The following is a 23,864-nucleotide window of genomic DNA, read 5'->3' as shown; positions in this document are numbered from 1 at the left end:
CTCTCACTCACTCACTTTATCCCACCCTCTCTTGCAAACACAACATGATCTTATTGATAGTGGACTCTAATTATCTTCCCCATTCAAAGATTTGGTTTCAATTGCATAGTTGATTTGAAGACATCCCTTATCTATGGATACCTTTCTTTCACACAAACACAATTTGCTAAATGATTTCTAAGCATACTTCATCTATTCTACAAGTACCAAATTTGTATTTATTTGATCTCCATGAATGTACCCATTGCACACTAAGATGGCATTGCTAGTTTATAAAATGATTAATTGCTAGTTAATTAAAAATGATTAATTGAATACAAAAAGAAATAGAATCCCACGATTGCTACCTATAGGCTAGTATCCTGCCATTCCGCAGGAAGTTGAAACTAAATATTTCTGAACGTTAATTCTTCATATTTAGTACACTCAGATTCCTGTTATTTGCTTTTGAAGGGCATGTACGAAACGATTCAATGTCCTAATTTTCCAGGACACAACGCAAAATCTCGTTGGAAAAGAAGTGTCTGCAGATGCCCGTGGCTAAATAGGCGAAGAAATGCACCGGACGTGACCATTTTGTTTGATTTATTAATTAATTTAAAACTCCCAGAACGTCACATCCGGTGCAAGACAGTCTCTGAATAAGTCTCTGAATTGACAAGACCAACATGCACATCTTGTAAATATGCACAATGTTCCAATCTTTGATCATAAGCAATAGGAAAATGAAGTGGGTGGGAACAGGACTGTTACTCCTGCTGTGTTTAACAACTACAAATGCAGGGGACGAGGGATGGGATTGGATCTCCCGTTTGAAAGTCATGAATGGATCCGAATTTAAGGATTCCATCTATCCGCTAATCCAAATGGCTGCCAATGCCTACAGATACCCCAGAACTATAAAAATCCCAGGGTGGATTCCTTCCTCCCTGGTGCCTCCGGTAGATCCATTACAAGGCGGAGTCCATGCTTTGGCTTACCAACAAACTTCCAATAAAATTGTGATTGCATTCCGGGGCACCCAAATAACTGACGCCATAGACGGCCTTGCAGACCTTTGTGCAGACATGCTACTTTGGGATGGCCTGGACTTCAATTCCCTTCCACCCGAATGCGCCATCTTTTCATACTCCACCCTTGACTACTTTTCTCAAGCCCTCAACTTCACGAGGCATGTAATGGATGCCTATCCGGGATACCCTCTTCTGCTAACAGGCCACAGCTTGGGCGCAGGCCTTGCTGTACTTGTATCTGCCTCACTTTCTGATAATTCTCTTGTTATTCCTGTCATAGGGTTCGGGCCTCCTGGCACTATGAAACCCTTGGAAAGGAGATCATTGCATCTTAGGGCTGCAGATGAAGGCAAGGTCATTCATGTTGCAAATGAATGGGATGAAATTATGAGGACGCAATGGGAAGGCCAACTGGGTACGTTTTGCTTGTATCAGACAGTGGAAACCGAAGCCTGTACAGCATGTTTTCATAACCAGGAGCTCTCTGGTGGGCGGAGCAGTACGAGGTTGTTGTTGGGGAATGAAGGAGAAAACGGTTCTCTGCTTCCAGAAGGGGATTGCATGACATGCTTCATGGAGACTCATGTTCTGAAGACTCTCATTAAGCTTGTTGAAGAGGGAAGTCAACCCATCTGCCAAGAGAGACTTCCCACAATTCACATTTCTGGGTCAGGTTTGAATTAGATTCAACTATTTAGGTTTCCATTTGTTTCATATAGTGTCCCTGTCTTCCTTTTTCCAATCATCTGGGTGTCTGTGTTTAGACTAACTATTCTATATGATATGTCACATATAGTTGAGTAGTTAGTTATCAGTGATGCTTTATAATATGGAATGGCAACCAACCACTTTGTTGTCAACTTTAAAATTGGTTGTATGATATCATAAAAGAGGTTGTTATCTTGAAATTAATGAAATTAGAATTAAACAGCATAGCTGTACAATTTCCTAAAATATTCATCTAATACTACCTCAGAAGCTTAGAGAGTTTTATCAGAAGAATTCCAAATTTATAATGAAGGTTTTATTCTATCAAATTTAGAATCTTTACCTTCACTCTGAAATCCAGAGTGCATTTACAATAAAAGGCATGGATCAGAAGAATTTCAAATTTATAATGAAGGTTTTATTCTATCAAAGTTAGAATCTTTAGCTTCACTCTGAACTCCAGAGTGCATTTACAACAAAAGGCATGGGTCAAATGGGTGCACTGCTAATTCTGGCTTTAGCAGGCAAGGTCAGGTTGTCTTACAGGTTGTACAAGAGTGGGGACTTATTTTCATGAAAACAAGGATTGCATCCTGTTTTCCAACAGAGCAGTATAGCTGGACAGCCTTAATTGCATGTAGTATTCTTTTCAGTTTCTTTCTGGTCATCAAAATATTCCTGTGAAAAGGAGCAAGAGGAGAGAGGCAATATGAATAAGTAACAATACGCTTGGATGCACATTTTTCTTTTCTCTTGTTACACTATATTTAAAATGATAATTCAAGCTGTTCTAAAGCAAATCTTTCCTCTTTTTGTTCTTTGTCCTGCTCTCATCAGGCTGACTAGTCATGGTTTGACATGCATACAGTATTTCCTTGCAGGAGGATGCTGATAACATTTACAAGCATTCTGTTGTCACTTGTCTATTAATAAATTTCAATGACAAACCAACATGTCATAATGGAAGGCTCAGCAGTAGTTTCATTTTGCAACAACTTGTTGGTTGTGTGAGCTATTCATGATATTCAAACTGAAGTGACCATGAACAAAACTTTTCTCAATGGACACAGATTTATCATTGAATGGAATTTCACAACTTAACATAACATTGTTCACTTGTTTGTCTATACTGATATATTTTCCAGTGCACAAATCATTCACCCTTTTTGTGCATGCAAAAGTAGTAGGGGCACATGGACTATCAATGGGGCGAGGGTGAGCTATGCTCGTAACCAGCCGCACTCGACTGACAAGACCAATGGAAAGAAACAATGACTATATTGTATATGCCCACTGCATCAGAATCACAGTGCCCATATAATAATAGGGCAATGCTCACTAAGCTAAGAAACCCATCTGCATTAAACACACAAATAATAACCATTGTGCAAAGAGGCATTGTTACTACTTGAGTGATTTCACTTATCATAAATGGCACCTATCATATGGCTCCTTGGCTTTTTTCTTATGAATGGTCCAATATCGGGCATTTGATGGATCTTTGATCTTTCGAGTTAAAACAACTGTAAGTATTCAAAATGACACAGTGTTGACTGGATATTTCAGTAAGCCAGTCAAAGGAAAAGTGTTTCTCATCCTCCACATAAATGGAATTATATTTTCTGAGAGTGACATCTTCCCATGTTGTTCATGGAGGTCATAAGATTTAAAGGTACTTAAGTTTCTTCCTGAATTTACATCCAGCTTTTCATGTTTCATGATTAAAGAAAGTTATTGCTGAATTGATCCCTACCTGTGTTACCTGGCTAGACAAGAAGGGAACAATCATCTTCAATCTTTAGATAATCTCTACAGACACATACAAAGAAGTTGAGGACTAGTACAATCATAGTTTAACTCATTCAGTGAAACAATTCACTTATTGCAGGTGCCACATGGGAAGAGGAAGTGTTTTCCAAAAATATCCATAATTGATTAGCCTTGAGGACAAGAATCCTATGATGGGGTGGCATACTATTCCTCTAACCTGTGTTGTTGGTTTGGGTTCTTGGAGCTAGTTCACAGATCTCCATATCTATAGTATGATACAACATAGCATCACATAATCAACAAAATTTAATAATTACCTTTTACACAATTGGTTTGTAAAAAGTTGAAGATGATGCCGTGTTTGAGAGCTCAGGTTCTTGGATTTGGTTCATGGATCTCTATATCTATATCTATAGTTAAAGCAGGATACCACATAGCATCACACAATCAACAAAACTCCAGAATTACCTTTTACACAATTAGGTTGTAAAAAGCTGAAGATGTTGCCATGTTTGAGAGCTAAAGCTAATGAAACCCTAGCTGCCAACAATTGAGGTGGGTCTTCTGCTAATGAAGGCTCTGAAGGGAGCTGAGAGGATGAAGGAGATGCTGGAGATAAGGACAATGATGAGTTGCACTTGGATATCTTATTGGGACCTCGTGCTCTAGCCCAGTTGGAGGCTGAAAACTCTATCTCTGGGGAGGATGGGTTTAGCTGTGATGAGGGTTACAGGCTAGACCCAGTCTCAGATGATGATTGGCTTGGCTTTGTTGAGGGTTATGGACCAGATCTATTGGTTTCGACTATTTCTGAGAATATAAGGGGCTTCCTCTCTCGATCCCCTGTTGTTTCAGGGGGAAAAGGCTGTCGGCTTCTACACAATTCGATGCCCATGTTGGTTCTCTTGTTACGGGGAATGTTGTGGCTATTCATGGAGTTTCTGCTGCTTCAACCGCTGTCTCTGTTAGCAGGTTGAGCAGGGGTTTCCTATTGTGCTCTCTTGCTGTTTTGGGGGGCAAAAGTATGCCAGCTATCATGGCATGTGATGTTCTTGTTGGTTCTCTTGTGGATGAGCTGAATATGCCTCTTGTTGCTAGCTCTCCTTCCGGGGATGGAACCTTTGCTTCTGTTGGTGATGGTTCTACTGGCCCCTAAACTAGTGCAGAGGCTGGAGATGAGATGGATGTCAGGCCCACTGAAGAATCTACTTCCCTTAGTGACTTGGTAGATTCTGGCAAGGATTTTGTCTCTGTTTCTATTCCATCAACGTTTTTTGTGGCTTGTTGTTGTGATAGTGTTGTAGCAATGAGGAATCTGTTTCCTCTCAGGCTTCTTGTTTGAAGATGGATGTCTGAGAGATTGTTCTCCTTTTAGGCAGGTGCTGGAAGTGGATATGCCAGATCCTTTGTTAGAAACTGATTGGTTGAGTGGCTCGCTTGTTGGTAGGTTTTTGTCAAGGTACTCCTCATATAGGTACTGTTAGAAAATGGATCGCTTGTGTTTAGAAGCTACAAGGACATGTTAAGGTAGTGACAATGATGGTTTCTTGTCTTGTATATGGTACTGTTAGAAGATGGATCACTTGTGTTAGGAAGCTACAAGGACATGTTAAGGTAGTCACAATGATGGCTTCTTGACTTGTTTTCTCCTTTATCCAATATTGAGGATTCTTGAATGATTCTAGTGAGGTACCTTGATTTCTGGGCTGAAACAGTCTTTCTTCGTCTAATTCAATCCCTCGTTTCAACCCTCAATATAACTTATTATTCCTAGTGCGGGTTCGTTTACCAGATTTGCCTCTTGCAGTTTGGCATGAACAGGTTTTCATGTCTGTAGCCAATTCCTTGGGAAGATTTTCTACTATTGACCCTGTTACTAAGACCAAGAAATAGTTCTGTATGCAAGATTTTGTGTGCTTGTAATAAAGAATGTGATGCTTCCTCTCATTTTACCATTTCTTCTATGTTGGGTAAACGGGCTCAGGATATTGAATATGAAAATTTTCTGATTGTTTTCCATTATTGTAGAAAAGTGGGTCAATCTCACAAGGCCTGAATGAAAAACAAGAATGTTCAGTTTATTTGGAGAAGAAAGGATTAGTCTAGTTTACTGTCCTCTCTTCCTAGAAAGCTTTATCAAGTGGTCGATAGAAGGGAGTTTTCCCCCCATCCTGAAGCTGCGGCTAAGATTACTCAAAAGAATTACAGGAAAAGATCTTTGAGGGATTTGGGTCAACAGAGCAAGGAAAACAAGGAGTCTAGTTTTGAGCAGTCCTCTGCTCCTCGAGAGACTGATCAGAGGGATAGAAGGGTGATTTTCCCTCCTCCTGAAGCTGTGAATAAGCAAAAGAATTGCTGCAAGCAAAGATGTCTAGAAGATTCTAATCTTGAGAACGTGGCAAATTGGGAGACTATCAATCAAAAATCCCAAATCACCTCAGAAAACCTTGTTAATTTCAGTATTGCAGCTTCTTCTGTTGTCTTGTTAGTTTTCTGATTGTGTAGCTTGTTGGATGTTTTGTTGTTTTACAGTGGTTTCACTGCTGTTTTTTGAGTTGTTTTAATGCCATTGGTTCTGATTTTCACTCCTATCTTTCTGTGAAAGGATTCAGGGTTCTTTTAATGCCCTGCCTATCAAACAGAAAACAAAACTTCATAATCTAAATGTCATTTAAAACTTAATGATAAATATTATAGAATATCCATCATCCAAATTTCAAGTGCAAATATCAACTTCAGCCATAGATGCAATTTATTTAGAGTGCCCTGCAAAACTTGCAAGTTATAAACATCAGCAAGTCATTGGGAAACTTGCTGTTGGATTTTTCATGGACTTGTGTTTTTTTCACAAAAGCTCGTTATAATTAACATTTCTTCAGATAAACTCACCATATCAGTAAAAACTCATTTTTTCTGCTCAAACATAAAAAGCAGATAAGAGTTATCATGCTTACAAATTACAATAGAGTTCCTTGAAAAGGCATCTAGCTAATAGCTACCAACTTTTCTGTTTACTTCTCATTTAGACTTAACAGTGCTGACTGGAAAATGAGGTACAGTTTCACACAATGATCAAAAAATATATTTTGCTCCATTTTTTTTTTGGTCAGCATATTTACAGGTTCAATCTGATACCTATGAGTTCAAAATAGACTAAAATAACGCCTGTGATTTAAAAGAAAATAGTATATATGTGATTTCATATAAAAAGAATTCTGTAGTAATTTTGATATGCATTAAATTTTAAGTTAGATTTATAGATGATGGGATATACTCTGCAAATTCAGTGATACATGTGTTTATGAAGATTTTTTTAAAATTAAACTATATTTTCAAATGTGATATTGTATCAGAATTCAGCTGTGTAGTTTTTGAGTCAAACTCATTGACCTATGTTTCATTAGTAGTGGTTCACAAGAGCCCATCTCTCATGACAATGAATGCAACACTTAGCACTCATCGCATCTAGTTGATGGTCACAAAGGTAAAGCAGCAGGACTTCCCGGGAGGTCACCCATCCCAATACTGCTCCAGCTCAAGCATGCTTAACCATAGAGTTCCTCCAAGGATAAGCCCAATTTACTTGCAACTTCATTTGCAAAATCTTCACCAAGTGTTTAATAAATTTGCCAAGTTTTACCAGGAGTTTTGCTAGATCTCAAAGTTTTTAACAGTTTTGGGCTTGTTGCGTGATTTCCAAGATTTTCAACTACAACTTCAACAAAATGTTTTCAGCATCATATGGGTTTTCTAAATCAGCAATATTGCCAGCATTGTTAACATCAGATGATCTAGGAACATTTGAAGAAAAAGCAGTGCCATTGTTAGCCCTATTAAAACCATGCTTTCTTTTTAACTTATCAAATGCAGCATGTAGAAAAGTGGAAACATCAAGCCAATATGCATTGGCTCCACATTCCGCAACCTTGTGTCCCCTTGTTTATGTCTGATTTGATTGGTAAGAGACAAAAGTTGGAATGCATGTATACTGATTTTCTTGCCCTTTTTTATTGTAATTGATTTCACTTTATTGAGTGGATGAATGGGCATGTGCTCCACTTGCTCTCAGATGCATATGAACTAGCAACCTGTTGGCTCCTAAATTAACAGCTTTTGAATAATCCAATGATAGGAACAAATACATCTAGGGGTAGCTAATTCTCATGCTCAACATACCTATTCAAACATCAGGGCCAACTATAAGGCTATACTCCTTTAGGCTCTACAAGCCTTGGGCGGGTAGACCTAAAGATTCGTTCATATGGCACTAGTTCCAAAGCATACAATCTGAATCTATACAAAGCACAGAAAACCCTTATTTCTCTTGTACTTATGTTATGACAAAGGCAAGTACTAGCAAATTGCAAAACCTATGAAATCCACAAACTGAGTGAGGGCATCCTTTGAACTCCTTTGATATCAACAACATCCAAATATGCAACAACAAGAACATGTTGATCTTGTAACTGATTTGTGTCTTATCTATTGGGCAATTCCACAATTCACAAACATACATCCATGATATCAGTGACATATCACATACATCAAGATATCAAATCGATCCTATCACTTTGTGAATCAGACATCAGTGTTCATAAAAACCCTCATACTCATGAAATATCCTTCTCATGAAACCTGCAACACTGTTAAATATATCAAGCATTTATTTGGCTCTTTGTTCTAATAACAAAATATATTGAGACATACAACTTTAAGGAGTCACAACTGGGTTTAAGCCATTTGTTCCTAAACCACAAAACGTTGTAGACAACAGAGATAGGATACGAGAATCAGAATAAAACTAAGAAGTTTCTTGTTCCTTGTATTCATTTCTTTGAAACAATACATAAGGTATGTATGAAATAATTGAGAAAACAACTCAATAGACCAGAACAATGCATAAAACTCTATTAAATGTTGTCCATACAAGAGAGAAAATGTTGAAGAATGGTGGAAACCTAGCTGAGAACTTGCTCAAAAAACTTGTGAACCAACCTAGGTGGTATCACAGCAATGGAAAACCTTCCAATCCACTGGAACCAACTCCTACAATGAGAGAAAAAGAGAAAGATATTGAGAAGGAAGAAGAATCTGGACCTAACCTGGAAGTGATACATGTCCACTTGAAACTCATCGCTTGCTGTTGCAAAGCCTCTCTTTTCTTTCTACAACCGAAATTCAAATGGAATCTCATCATTGTGTATAACAAACCTAAAATATCTACTCCAAATGATGAGAAACCCTTACTCTAATAAAAATATCAGATATGCATCTAAAATGTTGATAAATCCTTCACTAAACTGACTTGGAGTTAAAAAGACACCACCAACTGCATCTCCATTAACTTTGGCACATACACACTTCATCGTTTCACCAAAAACCAAGTCTGAACCGCCATACCAGAATACAATTGAAAAACAAGCACCTTGGACAAAACCCAAAATATCTCACACATACTGCTTCCTATGCAAATTTTTTTGACAAAGCTAGAAATCTCATTGACAGCTATCATGAGCTTATATGAGACGGTGATTGGTGGACTCAGGACCACAGAGGGCCTCTCCGCCCCTATCCAAAGTACCATTAGGGTGAAGCAAGGTTGTCCTCTCTCGCCCACTTTGTTCAGGATCTACATTGATGAGCTCAAGGCTTTTCTCAATGGCTCCTCACTTCCAGGTGATGGTTGTCATCTACACCAAGTATTGATCTCCATCCTTCTCTTTGCTAATGATGTGGTTCTTCTTGCTTCTTCTCCTAAGGTTCTTCAGAGGATTTTGGATAGACTTGCATCTTTTTGTGACATGAGAAGTTGGTCATGAACCTTGAGAAGACTCGTGTTATGGTCGTCAATGGTTTGAAGACCTCACATCTCCATTTTCACTTTCAGGGTCGAGAAGTTGAGATTACATCATCTTACACATACCTTGGGGTTAAGTTTTTTGGATCTCACTTCAGCTTGAGATCAACCATTCAGCCTCGAATCAATAAAGGATTGGGTTCCCTTGCCATGCTCTAGAGACAATGCTTCAAACACCACTTTCAAGACACATCATCTAAGCTATCCCTCCTGGATTCCTTAGTAAGACCCACAATGCTCTATGGTGCGGTGGTTTGGGGTCCTTCCCTTTTAGACTCGGATTGGGCCATGATCAAGCGTACCCAGACTCTACTCCTCCGTCGGATTATCAGATGTCACAAATCTACCCCCCATAGTATTATTTTGGCTGAGTTTGGAGCTCACCCATTCAAGCTTGCAACCATTTTTGACTTGATCCAGTTTGTCCACTATCTTCGTGGGTCTGCAGACTCGGTTGAAGGCCAACACAGATACCCTTACTTAGCCTACTGCTCCTCAGTTGCTATTGCAAACTCCGATCCAACTACTAGAGCCTGTTGTTGGTATGCTCAAGCTACTATCTTGCTGAGTTTACTTGGGATTGACATTGATCGTCTCCCTCCATACCAATTCTCATTAGATGCTCCTGCTCATCTACTCCCCTCTCGGTAGGAGTTGAACGGGCATGTCAGACTTGACATCTACAAGCAGTATATCTTACAGACCTGGGTGGATTCTCCAGGGGGACTAAGTTCGAGAAAAGAATACTTAGTCAAATGGAAAGGGAGGCCAGCCGAGGATTCATCATGGCTATCAAAGGAGGAGGTTAATCGTCTTAGTTTTCCTTTGAACACCTGAGATGTGATGGAGACACTTCTCAAAATTACCTTAGGTATTTGATGCAGGAGCATCTTGGGTGTAAGAGCAATCTTGCATCACCCAAAAATATTTTATTTTCAGTCTTTTCTATTTTAATAAGGACTAGTAGATAGGGTGGTTACTATTTATGGGAACTTGCTATTTTTAGTAAGTTTGTCATACGAGCTTGGAATGCTCTCATTTTCTATATATGAAGATTCATTTTAGAGTTATAAGCCTACAATAAAAATCTCATTGCTCCAATTTATGTATTGGAGAAGTTATTATAGATTTTTAATGGAAAATTTTGCAAAAAAATCTTCAGGCTCACCATTGGAGGCCTTAGAGTGCCCGAATAAGGTTTGATCAGAATTGAACATGCATATTATATTATTGCCAATGACTTTTCAATTTGGATTTGTCCATTCAGCTTCTAATAAGAATGTAGATGGAGTGACCTTTCAACTTCCATGAAGATGTATAAAGAGACTCAAGATGAATTGAACAAGGGGATGATATGGACATACATCTCATTTGCTAAGATTTCCAATTTGTATCAAATCTTATATATAGTTTTCATGGGTAGACACCTCAACCACGGGATTGCCCAAATCCTATAGAGTTCATGGGCATACATCTCATTCACAGGATAGCCCAACTTTTATGAGCTCAAACACACAACTCCTCCACGAGTTTGTCCAAATTTGATTGATTTGCAGGCATACATCTCACTTATGAGATTGTCCACAATTGTGGACAATCTCGTAAGTAAGATGTATGCCTACATTGTGGACAATCTTGTAAGTGAGATGTATGCCTACAAATCAATCAAATTTGGATAAACTCGTGGTAGAGTTGTGTGTCTGAGCTCATAAAAGTTGGGCTATCTCATGAATGAGATGTATGCCCATGAACTCTATAGGAGTTGGACAATCACATGGTTGAGATGTCTGCCCATGAAAATTGTATATAAGATCTAATACAAATTGGCAATCTTAGCAAATGAGATGTATGTCCATATCATTCCCTTGTTCAATTCATCTTGAGTCTCTTTATACATCTTCATGGAAGTTGAAAAGTCACTCCATCTACATTCTTATTAGAAGCCGAATGGACAAATCCAAATTGAAAATTCATTAGCAATAATATAATATGTGTATTCAATTCTAATCAAGGTCCAAAAACTCGATGGAAGGGCACTTGCACAATTTCGAGCCTGTAGATCAGGAGCTGGCATTTTTGAAAAGTGGTTATAATAGCCAATCAGAGCAATAGTTTGAGAGTTATTGCCTTCTGAAGTTGAGCTACCCAAAATATCTAGAACAATTGTCAAACATGTATTTGGCCAACTTTATATGTATTATTAGGTTCTGTCAACCCTAGGTATTAAATTTCATTGTCTAGAACCTTCCTGAGCGGCATAAAATTGCCTATTTAAGAAAGGCCCAAACATTGTCTAAAACAACTTTGGGTGATAGTCGGTAGCACTGTCTTGCATATTATTGTAATGAAGGTGCCTGTGTGGGTTAGCATATTGTACTTGTGAATAATGTAATTTTGCATTTGCAGCACAAATAAGAAGTCCATATTTTGTTCTCACATTTTTTGTTGTTTCTTTGTTTTCTATTATGGTTTATGGTAATAAGGGGAGCATCATTCAACATAATTGCTTTCATGTTGTAACATATATTTAGCATGGGAAACCTTTTCAAGGAAAACCTAGCTAAAACAACACCAAATCAACCTTGTAAAAGAAAAATAGCTATATCTCAATTGTGTTTATCCCCTATCCATGTGCAAGAATTTATCGACAGGTTACTTTAGGAAACTACTCAATGATATTAGAAAATATTGGGTGCAAAACATGCCCAGAAAACCACATATTGTGAATTCCCAAGATAAACTTATCCAAGCTACTTAAATTTGTTTCAAATAATGTATGCCAAAACTTGGTACTAAGTTTTATAGGGACTATGAATTTGTTTCAAATTTATAAGTGAAGATATTTTTTGATCCCCACAAATCTATTTTTTATCGCATGTGTAGACCACTCTCTCATGCCTTATATACAATAGTATTGTCTTCCTAGAGGCATGGTTTATTATATTGTTGGCTCTTTTCATCAATTCTTATACAAGCCAATTTCCTATTTTAGTTACCTTTGAGAAGGTTACTAATCAGGGGAGACTCAAAAAATAGCATTGAGAAAGATTAAATGCCTGAAGTATAAATTAAGAATGATGTCTTTTGATTAAGTAAAAACAAGTTTTGGAAGGACCCAAAACCTTGTACAAAAGGACAAGAAAGATATAACAATGAAGGATCTTAAAATAACTGTGGAACACCACCCAAAAAACTAGAGGGACACACTAAAGTTCCCAACAAGAGGGAAAATAGCCCAAAAAGCCACAGACCATCAAGATTTACATTTTAAACTAGTCTTTTGAGAACGTCAAGACATATCAAATGAAGGTTTGGAAGATTTGACTTTTTTCCTTTAATTGATGTTCAACCATCCTCCACCTTCCTAGCAACCTTCTGTAAATCCTCAGGGCAAAGGGTAGCCCCACTACTAACCCCCAAAACCCTTGCAGCAGGAGATAAAATAGTTGAATTAGCACCAAAAGCAATGTTCTGGATAGAGTTAGAGTCAGCAACAAAAGAAGGAACAACAACAACATTATAAATCAAAGTCGCCAAAGGGATAGCAGTCAAATCATCAAATTCAATAGTAGAAGGGACAAAAACAACATTCTAAGTCAAAATCATCATAGGGACAACACTCATCAGAGACAACAACAAAATCCTCAGCCAAAAAAAGATCAATATGAGAAGAGTTATCCAACCCATCCATATCTATGGATACTTTCTGAACCGTCTAGTGATCATCTAAAACCCCCAATTGCCAAGAAGGTGATTTCATTGATCTAACCTTGTTAGAGAAGCATCATGCAACAAGATGGCCAATTTTATGACATTTCCTACATTTGAAGGGAATACCCTCATAATCAAGAAATTGAATCCAAGAACCATTTGGAAAAGCCAACTTAATCTTTCAGGGAGTTCCTTGGAGACATCAATCTCCATAAGGATGTGAACATACGTCTTCCTATAGATATTGGAAGAAATTGAATCAACCAACAAGAATTCCCCAATGGCATCCCCTACAGCCTCCAAAATTGAATCCAGCCAAAAGTGAAGGGGAAGATTCAGTAGCCTTACCCAAAGAGGAATCTTATTGAAGGATTTAGCAGTCGGATCAAAATCATGATAGAATGGTTTGGCCATCAAGGGGAACCTCTCCTCCCAAGAGAAACCATGACACATGATGGAATTTCTATCTTCAGCATTTGCAAATTTCACAATAAAAAAACCCCTTGCCATAGGGTAAATTTGAACTAAATCTGAAATGATCAGTTCCCAATATTTGGAAATTGAAGCATGCAAATCCGAAAGAGAGGGTCAAAAACCCCTAAAACAAAAAATAGTAGTAGTAGAAGAGTAATTCTCCACATCTCATCAACAATTTATGAATCTGGATGAAGCACAAGTTGAGTTACTTATAGAAACCGGCACAGCCGAACGAGTCCCCTTCATTAGAACACGACCACCAATACCTACCTTAAAAGCAACCACATCCGCATAAGAAATTGCAAATATCCCCACAAAAACCATAGACCCAGGGTAAGCATTAGGAGAACGGAGAGCATCCACAACAGGAGCAACTGGGGAAGTGGAAGGACACACAACAGCAAACCAAGCCACAACAAGAGGGCAGAAAGCTTCAACAACCACACCCTGAGGACGATGGGTGTCCCCAGTAGCAACCTACAAACGATGGGCGGGAGAAACAACATTTTGAACCCTAGCATGAGTAGAAGCAGAAGTAACGTGGGCAGGAGTAGATGTAGGAGCCTTCACAGCAGTGGGAGCGGAAGCCATCGTATCAATTCTACGAGAAAGATAATTAAGAATTGTGTGTTAAGTAAATGTTTGATTAGTATTTTGCAAGAAGAATTCTATAAACTTTAAAATAATTAAAACTAAAGATATTATTAGCTAGCAATAAAAAGTTGTTTCTAGAGGCATTACAATCCTCTTATGGACAAGCTCAAAAACAATCAATTATTAGTACAAATACACTTATAAACTCCAAATTCAACCATCTATGTTGTAAATTTGGTGTTGGAATCATGTTAGTCTCTCATTTTTATAAGTTTCAAAATGAAACTAAGTTGTTATTAAAATATATTTCATCTAAATAACCCAATACAACCTCTACATGTACATTTTATTAAGGTATTTTAAGGTTTCATTGTTTTGGCAAAATCTAAACTCATTTGATGCATTGTAAAACTTCAACTTTGTGAAAATATAATCTTGAATAAAGTTATTTCTTGTTAAGTTTGAGAAGGTTGACTTCGTCATATGATGTATGTTTATTTTAGCTTAGTTTATTGAATGAAAAAAATTAACTACAAGAAAAAAAGAATTAGTTTTAAAAAAATAAAAATAACATCTTGAATAAAGTGATTTCTCGTTAACTTTGAGAAGGTTGACTTCTTCATATGATGTATTTTTATTTTATTTTATTTTATTGAATGAAAAAATAAATAAGGAAAAATGATTTTAAAAAAATAAACCTTACATGAAATAAAAATGTCTAAAAATGCCTCTAAATAATTTTGAAGGCAAAAATATTGCAATTTTCAAGCCGACCTTCCTAATGCTAATAAAATGAGTACATGATGTGCTTAATTACACAATTAAAATATCACCAATATACAAGGTTTTTTCAAGTTTGGTGAAATGCATGTGACAGAATGCTAGATTACTAGAACCTAAGCCACATACACTGTTAGAGTAAAGGATTAATTTAATTGCACTGATTAAATTACCTTTAATCCCTTCTTGAGATTTCACTTTATGCACATGAAAATTACCATTTAATAATTAAATATTAATTATAAAATGTCATTTATTTTAGGGTTTCTCTTTTACATTTTACGATCTCCTTCTATAAGGATTGATCCATTGTATTTTTTACTCATTCTTTCTGTCTAATAATATAATCTTGCATATATTTAGAGCCAAATTGTTGCTTTCTATTGTCTTTGATTCTCTGTGACAAGTTCTTGCATGCAGGTGTTCTACTAGATTTGTGGATTTGTATTACACAAATCCTTGACGGTATTAGGGTCAGATCTGCTACAACTTGTTCAAGTTTTTTGAAGCTATCAAAAGAACAAGGGTTTGAGTGGATTAGATATGTGATTCTAAGGTTTTTTTATTGTAATAGGGGGTCATTAATTTTGGTGCACTTTGAGAAAAAAACAAACCTCATCGTGGAGCTCGTAGCGTCCACAAACCCCTATTATAATATAAGGCACGTTCAATTTGGACACAGTTGAAATCTGAGACAAAAATAAATTATTCCCAAATTAGGCACACTTCCTGAGATGGTGATTTATATTTTATTCAAAAAAATCACAAAAAAGCTTTTTTGAAAAAAACTCATGATTTTTATTTAAAAAGCGAATGCTTTTTTTTAAAGTTTGTTTCAAAATTTTCTTTAAAAAAAAAAAAAAATTCCCAAAAGGATGCATGTATCATAAAAGTACTGACATAAGCAAGGATTTCAGAAAAGTACTAATGCATTGCAAGCCTGCCGCAAGTGCTAATGTCATAATTTTTGAGCTAATATTTGATGGCCATCAACCATCATGCAATTGATTTGTTTTGTCATAAAAAAGAAGTTGATAGATTTTATTGCCATATCTTGAGCATATGATGTCAAAATTGGGAAAACGAGATCTCATCAAAAAGTTAGTTCCAAGCCCATCATAGCAATAGAATTTATTCTCAAAGAAAATTCAGTTTGGGTACCCATTTATGCACAGTTAAAGACAAGTTATGTTTTTACACTCTAGAGGGCGTAACTTACTCAAAATAGCTCCATTTTTCTATCTTAAAAAAGCATTGGAAAGCTCTTCTTGAGCTCTATCCACATTCTCTATTATTTTCATCATATTTTTTCAAAGGTACTTTTGATCTTCTTTGAAGCCTTTTTTTTCCTCTCATTGTAAGCAATATTTTGTAGCTTATGGGGTTCAGTCTATTGAATTGTGGGGATGTTTTATTTATTGTTTAATGCAATTTACTTTAGTAAACTCGAAATCATATAATAATAATAATAACCCTTTCTAAAAAATATGGTTGAGACCTCTTCTTGTCTAGAACTTTTGACCCCTCATAACTATCACACATGGAAATCCCTCATGACAATGCTTATCCAGTCAAAAGAGTTGTGGTCTTCTTTAGACGTAGTGCAACTAGTTTTACAAAGGCCTTTTGAGGTCAAGCAACATAAGAACAAGATGGATGAGGCAATGAGGTTGATTTCTTTACAAATATCCGACAGTCTAAAGCTTCATCTTGATGGGTGCAATACCCCTCTAACTATGTGGACCAAGCTTAACAAATTGTTTGGTATAGTGAATGAGTTCATGGCACTTCAGATTGAGGCAGAGCTTACCTCTCTTGTACCAAATTCTTTTCCTCCTAATGAGGACTTCTTGATGAAGTTCAAATAGTAGAGATCTTTATTGCAAGGCTGTGGGAAGATCAAGACTAACACTGAGTGCATTTACTTGATTCTTTCTAAGCTTCATTGAAACTTTCAAATTTTTTCTTCTACCTTCCATTCCACCATGAATGCTTTGGGTACTAGATTTACCATGCCCTCCTTTGAGATTTCTTTGTGATTTTTTTGACTTGAGAACAAGCTAAGCTCTCTCAGTTGGATTATCTCACATGTTTAGAGACTCATACATTGGTAGCTCAAACATTTTCTAGTAAGAAGGAGAAGAAACAAAAGTCACATCCCATAGAGTCTTAGATTGGTTATAGTCGTCACCTCTCATCAGGACCACCTCCTCATAAGGGAGATAAATCAAGGTTAGATAGACTAAAGTGTGCTTATTGTAATAAATTCAATCATGATGAATCACAATGCTATGAGAAGAAGTTAGATGGCTATGTCAAACAGGTTTCATATTTGACGGCTCTCTTTCAAAAGAGCAACATTGATATTGCTTCTACTTCTCACAAATCTTATTCATTGTCATTTTAGCTAGATGGTAAATACATAGAAAAGGTTCATGCATTATGTGCAACTACTACCCCACATTCTTCTAGATGGTTACTAGATTCAAGTGCTTCACACCATATGGCATATTCTCAAGATTTGTTCTCTTCTTTTGAGGCTTCTCCTACTCCATACATTTTGATGGGGAACAACATTGTTATGACTATATGTGGGAAAGGTTCTATTGAAATTGATGATGGTACATTTCATGATGTACTATGTGTTCCATCATTGTCCTATAACCTTCTCTCTATTTATTAGATTACTAACAATGAGGCAAGGAGGACAGTTGAGTTCACACAAGATTTGGTGTACATCAAAGATAGTGAGACAGATAATATTGTTGCTAAAGGGATTGTTGATCATTCTTTCCGCTTGCACTCTTTCTCTCATTTTGGTCCACCATTGGAGAATCACTCTTTTTCTCCACAAGATCCAATTGAGGTGAAGTCAAGTCACTTGAACTTATATTTTGTTCTTGAGACTTGTATTGTGCCTTCTACACCCCCTCCTATTCAAATTCCATTTGTTTGAAACAAGATTCCTCTTCAGCATTGCCTGACATTCTAGCTCCATTTATCGAGCCACTTAAAGAAGTTGTTGAGGATATATCAGAGGACATTCATCTCCACTCAAATGACAGATTCAACATACTCATTATCCCACCTTCATTAGAGATTCCATTATAGGATTCTCATGCATTCTCTTTTGAGCATTAGCTAGAACTTCTAGCTTCACCTTACATTAAAGGGTTTTATCTTCCTTGTCCATTATCTTTGCTTCTCCCAAATTGAAGCAACATTTCTATGATTATTGACACGATTTCTACCATTCTACCTAGGAAATGGAGTCTCAAGCCTCTATCATGGGGGGTTTTATTGTACTCATGGTTTTGATAGAGTCTCTTGAGACATATCATTTATACTTTCCTTTCTATCTCTTTTTAGAGTAGAGTTTTTTCCACTGGTTTTTCACTATTTTGCATATCATAGAGATTTGGTTTTGATTGGGTACCTCATCAGGCCTTGTTTCCAGGACCCAGGTTTTCTTTTAACATTGTAGTTTCCATCTTTTTCATGCATTGTTTGTAGTTACATTGTTGCTCATCTTGAGGGGGTGGGGTGTTAGAGTGAAGGATTAATTTAATTACATTGATTAAATTACCTTTAATCCATTTTTAAGATTTCATTTTATGCACATGCATTACTATTTAATAATTAAGTATTAAATGTCAGTAACCTCTTAAGGCTTCCCTTTTAGGTTTTATGATCTCCTTCTATAAGGATTGATCCATTGTATTTTGTACTCATTCTTTTTGTCTAATAATATAATCTTGCATGTTTTTAGAGCCAAACTATTGCTTTCTCTTATCTTTTCTTCTCTTTGACAGGTTCTTGCATGCAAGTGTTCTACTAGATCTGTGGATTTGTATTGCTCAAATCCTTCATACACTATGAAAAAATATTAATACATGACATACACTCAAGAATAGTTTAATGGTTGTGGTTAGAGTCTATTCAAAAAGTGAAATCAATTTCCATTAAAAGGGGCATCAATTTATTAGCATCGCTAGATTTTGTGTTGTTGAATTTGCTTTCCATTTACAATGGACAAGTTAAATTAAAATGTCTAACAAGAAGATTATTGCATCAATTTATTAGGAATACTAAATTTTGTCATGTTGATTTTGCTTTCCATTTACATAGGTTTGAAATATACAAAAGTATTGACATAAATAAGAGAGCTTTTTTGGTTTAAAAAGTTAGTACCTTTTGGAAATTGATTTTTAAATTGTGAAATCTAAATTATATACGTATTATTTTTATGAATCATTTCAACTTTTCCTCCATTTATCATTTTAATAACATTTGAGAAATTTGCATATTTTCATCATCTTAAAATATTATTGTTACACAATTTATTAATTTGAAATATATATTAGTACAATAATGAGAATAACTTAGATTATATATTATTAAACTTAACCAAACTTACCAGTAAGATCATGTGTTTGTAATTGTAATGACCAACGAATAATGAATTTTATTTAGAAAGTTCATACCTACAACATGTTAATCTTCTTCTTAGCTTAAACAAACTCATACACAAGTTGTAATTACTCTTTTTCATTATTTATGCAATGGAATTATAATATATACACAACTAAGAAATACTTTTCTTGAGGACTAATTAGTTATATAACAATTCTCACTTCTTGTTTAGGCTTACAACCATCAATTTTTAATGTCTAGATATAGATATTTTCACGAGGTTTCAAATGATATAATGACTAGAAATTGGATGTCAATTATTGGCTTTTGAATTCCTACTAGCAAACTTCAAATAAATTATTTGTTTGGACAAAAAGTGAATTGTTGGACTTTCGGGTGCCCAAAAGGAGGAGTTGAACTTTTCAAAATGTTCAAAGGAGGTTAAGGAGTTGAGTAAAAAGTCTATTGGTGTCAAATAAGGAGGGAAATGAGGGGTGACATAAGATTGTTCTAGTAGTTAGATGTCGCTCAAAATCACAACAATATTTTGAGAGTTGAATTTACTTTTAATAGCATAAGCCCATGTGGCTGTGGAAATGTATTTTTTGGAATATGTATTTTCATTTGATTGAAGTGATTGAAAGTGGAATATTTTTATTCTTGCATTTTCCACTTTATTCTTTATCGCCATTATATGTATGAGTGATGAATAAAGTAATCCTTCATTTTTTTAGGAGCTAATGTATCAATGGTTATGAGTGATAGGTAGAGTAATCCTTCATTTTTTAGGAGCTCATGTATCAATGGTTTGTCTTTGTTGTTCTTGATGCATAATAGTAATTAATGATCTTTATACTAGTGTAATAATATGTTGGATCCTTTTTATAGTGAAAATGTCATTATCATTTAATAAGGGTGATAAAAAGAAAATACATAAATTTTGAGTACGTAGATTTATAAATTCACTATCAATCTTGTAACATTTCTATAACCAATATTTTATTTCCTACTTTAACTTGAATTCAGTTAAGTTCGGATGTAAATTTTGGAAGCCTTCTATAAATATTTCTTCATTTCAAGACAAATACAAATATGAATAAACTAGTTCCTTAGTACTAGGATGCATTTCAATTGTATTTTGAGAATTGATGAGATACAAATAATCGTTTTCTAGTTTCTAGATGCAATTATGAGACTTTTTTCTTATCAAGGTTATAGATCACAGGTTTTTATCCTTAATCAGATTTTCTTTTTCCTTTTTTCTCCCACTTTATTGCTTCATAATTGCATCCTAATGATAACTCACAAAGTGTGACCAAAAATGTTGATGTGCAAAAATTACTATACAGTTGAATCCAGAAACTACATAAGCATTATTGTGGATTGTGGAAATCCAATAACTTTAATGGCACATTTATTCATTATACAATTCTTGAATGGTAGAGCTATTTATTCTTGTCTCTATTTTGATATATCGAATCTCATTAGTTTTATTATATTTTAGCTTTCAGTTCTAACTGGATCTGGTCAAAGTTCACATATGCAAAGTTCATGGCCATTTATCCATTCAATGTTTTAGACCAATCTTAACTTAATAGAATTTTATACATGTCAATAATTCCTACTACTTATATATATTTATGTGATGTTAGACCTTAGTGTTTGAAGAAGTTCCATATGAACATAATCAATTCTCTAATTTGACTTGGTAGGCATGTCAACCAAGATGGTCAACAAAAAGGCAAGGTATAAGTGACCATATTTTTTTTCTTTAAAATCAACTAAACTTGAATTGGGAAGAGCAATTTGAGACTCTTACACTCATAATTTGAAGATACCAATAGAACATGAATTGTAGTTATATAAATTTTATACAGGTAAAGTTGTTCAAAAATGGATGGGATTAAGGGAAATAAATCTTTCATACCAAAAATTATTCCTTTTTTTTCTAGCAAAACATAACAGAGTCTAATGTGTCACAAAAAACATACAGTTCCGTTTAGTATTTCGAAAAAATCTTTGGTAGAAAAATAGTTAAGAACTGGAAAGGTTTTTAAACAACCTGTTACAATAGGAATAGCTTATAGATCGAGTTGTAAATGCGCTAGCTCAACCTATTGATGGTAAGGGGAACATCTCATCTTCCGAATCTTGATTGATCAAATCTCCCACTCTAGGTATTATTTCGAGACATTTTGTATATGAACCTCTTCAAACGGGTCTTATTGGTATTGATTTTATGATCCCTAAAGGACATAGTCAGTGAGAATTGATTATTGGGGACAAACAAACTGGTAAGATGACAATAGCTACAAATACAATTATAAATCAAAAAAATCAGAATGTAATATGTGTTTATGTCGCTATTGGTCAAAAAGCTTCTTCGGTAGCTCAAGTAGTTAATACATTCCAAGACCGTGGTGCAATGGAGTATACCATTGTGGTAGCGGAAACTACAGATTGTCCTGCTAGATTACAATATCTTGCTCCTTATACAGGAGTAGCTTTAGCCGAATACCTTATGTATAAAGAACAACATACATTGATCATTTATGATGATCTTTCCAAACAAGCACAAGCTTATTGACAAATGTCTCTTCTATTAAGAAGATCACCTAGTCGAGAAGCTTATCCAAGAGATGTTTTCTATTTACATTCTCGCTTATTAGAAAAAGTAGCTAAATTAAATTCATAGGTAGGTGGAGGCAGTTTGACTGCTTTATCAATAGTTGAGACTCAAGCTGGAGATGTCTCAACTTATATTCCCACTAACGTAATTTCCATTACTGACAGACAAATCTTCTTGTCAGGCAATCTATTCAATGTAGGAATTCAACTATAATATATATTTTATTCCAAATTTGGACAAGTAGGTAAAAGGTAATGTGTGTGTGTGTGTGTGTGTGTGTGTGTGTGTGTGTGTGTGTGTGTGTGTGTGAGAGAGAGAGAGAGAGAGAGAGAGAGAATTTGGTATAGCTCTAATACCATGGAAGAATTTGCCTAAGGCAATAATTCAACACCAAGATCAAGAAGCTTAGTAGATATCACAATAGAGACAAATGATGATCAAATGAAAATGGATATCAGATGGTTGGATATCAAATAATTGGATAAATACATTATAGAAGTTCCTTGTATATAAAGGCAACTAATATGACTAGGAGTCAACAAAAAGATAAGCATAACAACTAAGCACATGTCCAACAAGAGTGGATTATCCTCCATTATGCATGAATGTATGTGCAACAATGAGAGGATAAGAATGCAAAGGTGTATCTTATAAAGAGATGTAGTAGACAACATGTGCTCAATTGGAGTGCAAACTACTGTGTTGTCTACATGACAACTCATATGAATATGCAAACTCCTAGGTATCTACATGACAACTAATATGCTAATGCATTAACCTAAGTAAACTTAAGTAAAGTGTAATTAATAAATACTTATTTACACCAACACCCCCCCTTAAGTGAAACTTACAAGAATGTGCTTAAGCTCACAAAAGCTAGATGAGAATGCAAGATGGGTCTCAGCTACTAGGCCATGTTAGGTAAATGCAAAATGCATGCAAGCTCTCATAAAGCGGAGAAAAAGAGAAAACCTCATTGAAAAAACCCTCCCCAAAAAAGAAAGATGAAAAACCAAGATGGATGGATGGAAGGAGTAATTAAGACCAAAAAAAAATCTCTCTAATGGCTATGCAATTAAACTCCTATGACTCTAATACCATGTAAGAATTTGGTATAGCTCTGATACCATGTAAGAATTTTCCTAAGGCAATATTTCAACACCAAGATCAAAAAGCTCAATAGATAGCACAAGAGAGACAAATGATGATCAAATGAAAATGGATATCAAATAATTGGATAAATACATTATAGAAGTGCCTTGTATATAAAGGCAACTAATATGACTAGGAGTCAGTAAAGAGATAAGCATAACAACTAAGCACATGTCCACCAAGAGTGGATTATCCTCCATTATGCATGAATGTACGTGCAACAATGAGAGGATAAGAATGCAAAGGTGTATCTCATAAAGAGATGTAGTAGACAACATGTGCTCAATTGGAGTGCAAACTACTATGTTGTCTACATGACAACTCATATGAATATGCAAACTCCTAGGTATCTACATGACAACTAATATGCTAATGCATTGACCTAAGTAAACTTAAGTAAAGTGTAATTAGTAAATACTTATTTATACCAACAATGTGTGTGTGTGTGTGTGTGTGTGTGTGTGTGTGTGTGTGTGTGTGTGTATAATCAAAATTCGTGCGTAGAATGCAATCTCCATACCTTAGGAAATAGCATTTGATAATGCGAAGAATTTTTTGATAGTTTGTGCAACTTTCTCATAGAAGAAAACACAAGTTTATCCTACGTACTATGGATCCCAAATCACTAATTATAGGTAATTCATTGTACAAGATGTTGAGAGAATGCAATCAAATATCATTACATTTCACTTGTTGCCTCATGATAATTTTCCTCGAGGACACCAATAGAAGGAGCTAAATGACTCACATCCCACATTCT

The 23,864-nt window shown here is 35.6% G+C and overlaps 1 protein-coding gene across 5 annotated transcripts; it reads left to right on the top strand.

Annotated features, from left to right (window-relative positions):
* Window positions 1–672: 672 nt before the first annotated feature.
* On the top strand, window positions 673–19,008 carry LOC149536857 (uncharacterized). 5 transcript variants are annotated; one of them, XM_089805304.1, is made up of 2 exons: window positions 673–1,686; window positions 15,331–15,635. In XM_089805304.1, the coding sequence occupies exons 1-2, from the start codon at window positions 693–695 to the stop codon at window positions 15,594–15,596; spliced, it is 1,260 nt and encodes a 419-aa protein (XP_089661430.1). In that variant the 5' UTR covers window positions 673–692; the 3' UTR covers window positions 15,597–15,635. The 5 variants fall into 5 exon arrangements, with proteins under 5 accessions (XP_089661430.1, XP_089661434.1, XP_089661431.1 ...); XM_089805308.1 differs by lacking the exon at window positions 15,331–15,635 and adding an exon at window positions 18,723–19,008 and having other exon boundaries at window positions 677–1,686; XM_089805305.1 differs by having other exon boundaries at window positions 679–1,681.
* The last annotated feature ends 4,856 nt before the right edge of the window (window positions 19,009–23,864 follow it).

This window comes from Cupressus sempervirens, chromosome 10, assembly GCF_028749045.1.
Source record: "Cupressus sempervirens isolate cs-2001-9-10 chromosome 10, ASM2874904v1, whole genome shotgun sequence".
NCBI classification, from domain to species: Eukaryota; Viridiplantae; Streptophyta; class Pinopsida; order Cupressales; family Cupressaceae; genus Cupressus; species Cupressus sempervirens.
The sequence above is the reverse complement of the archived record's forward strand: the minus strand, read 5'-3'. Positions and strand labels throughout refer to the sequence as shown.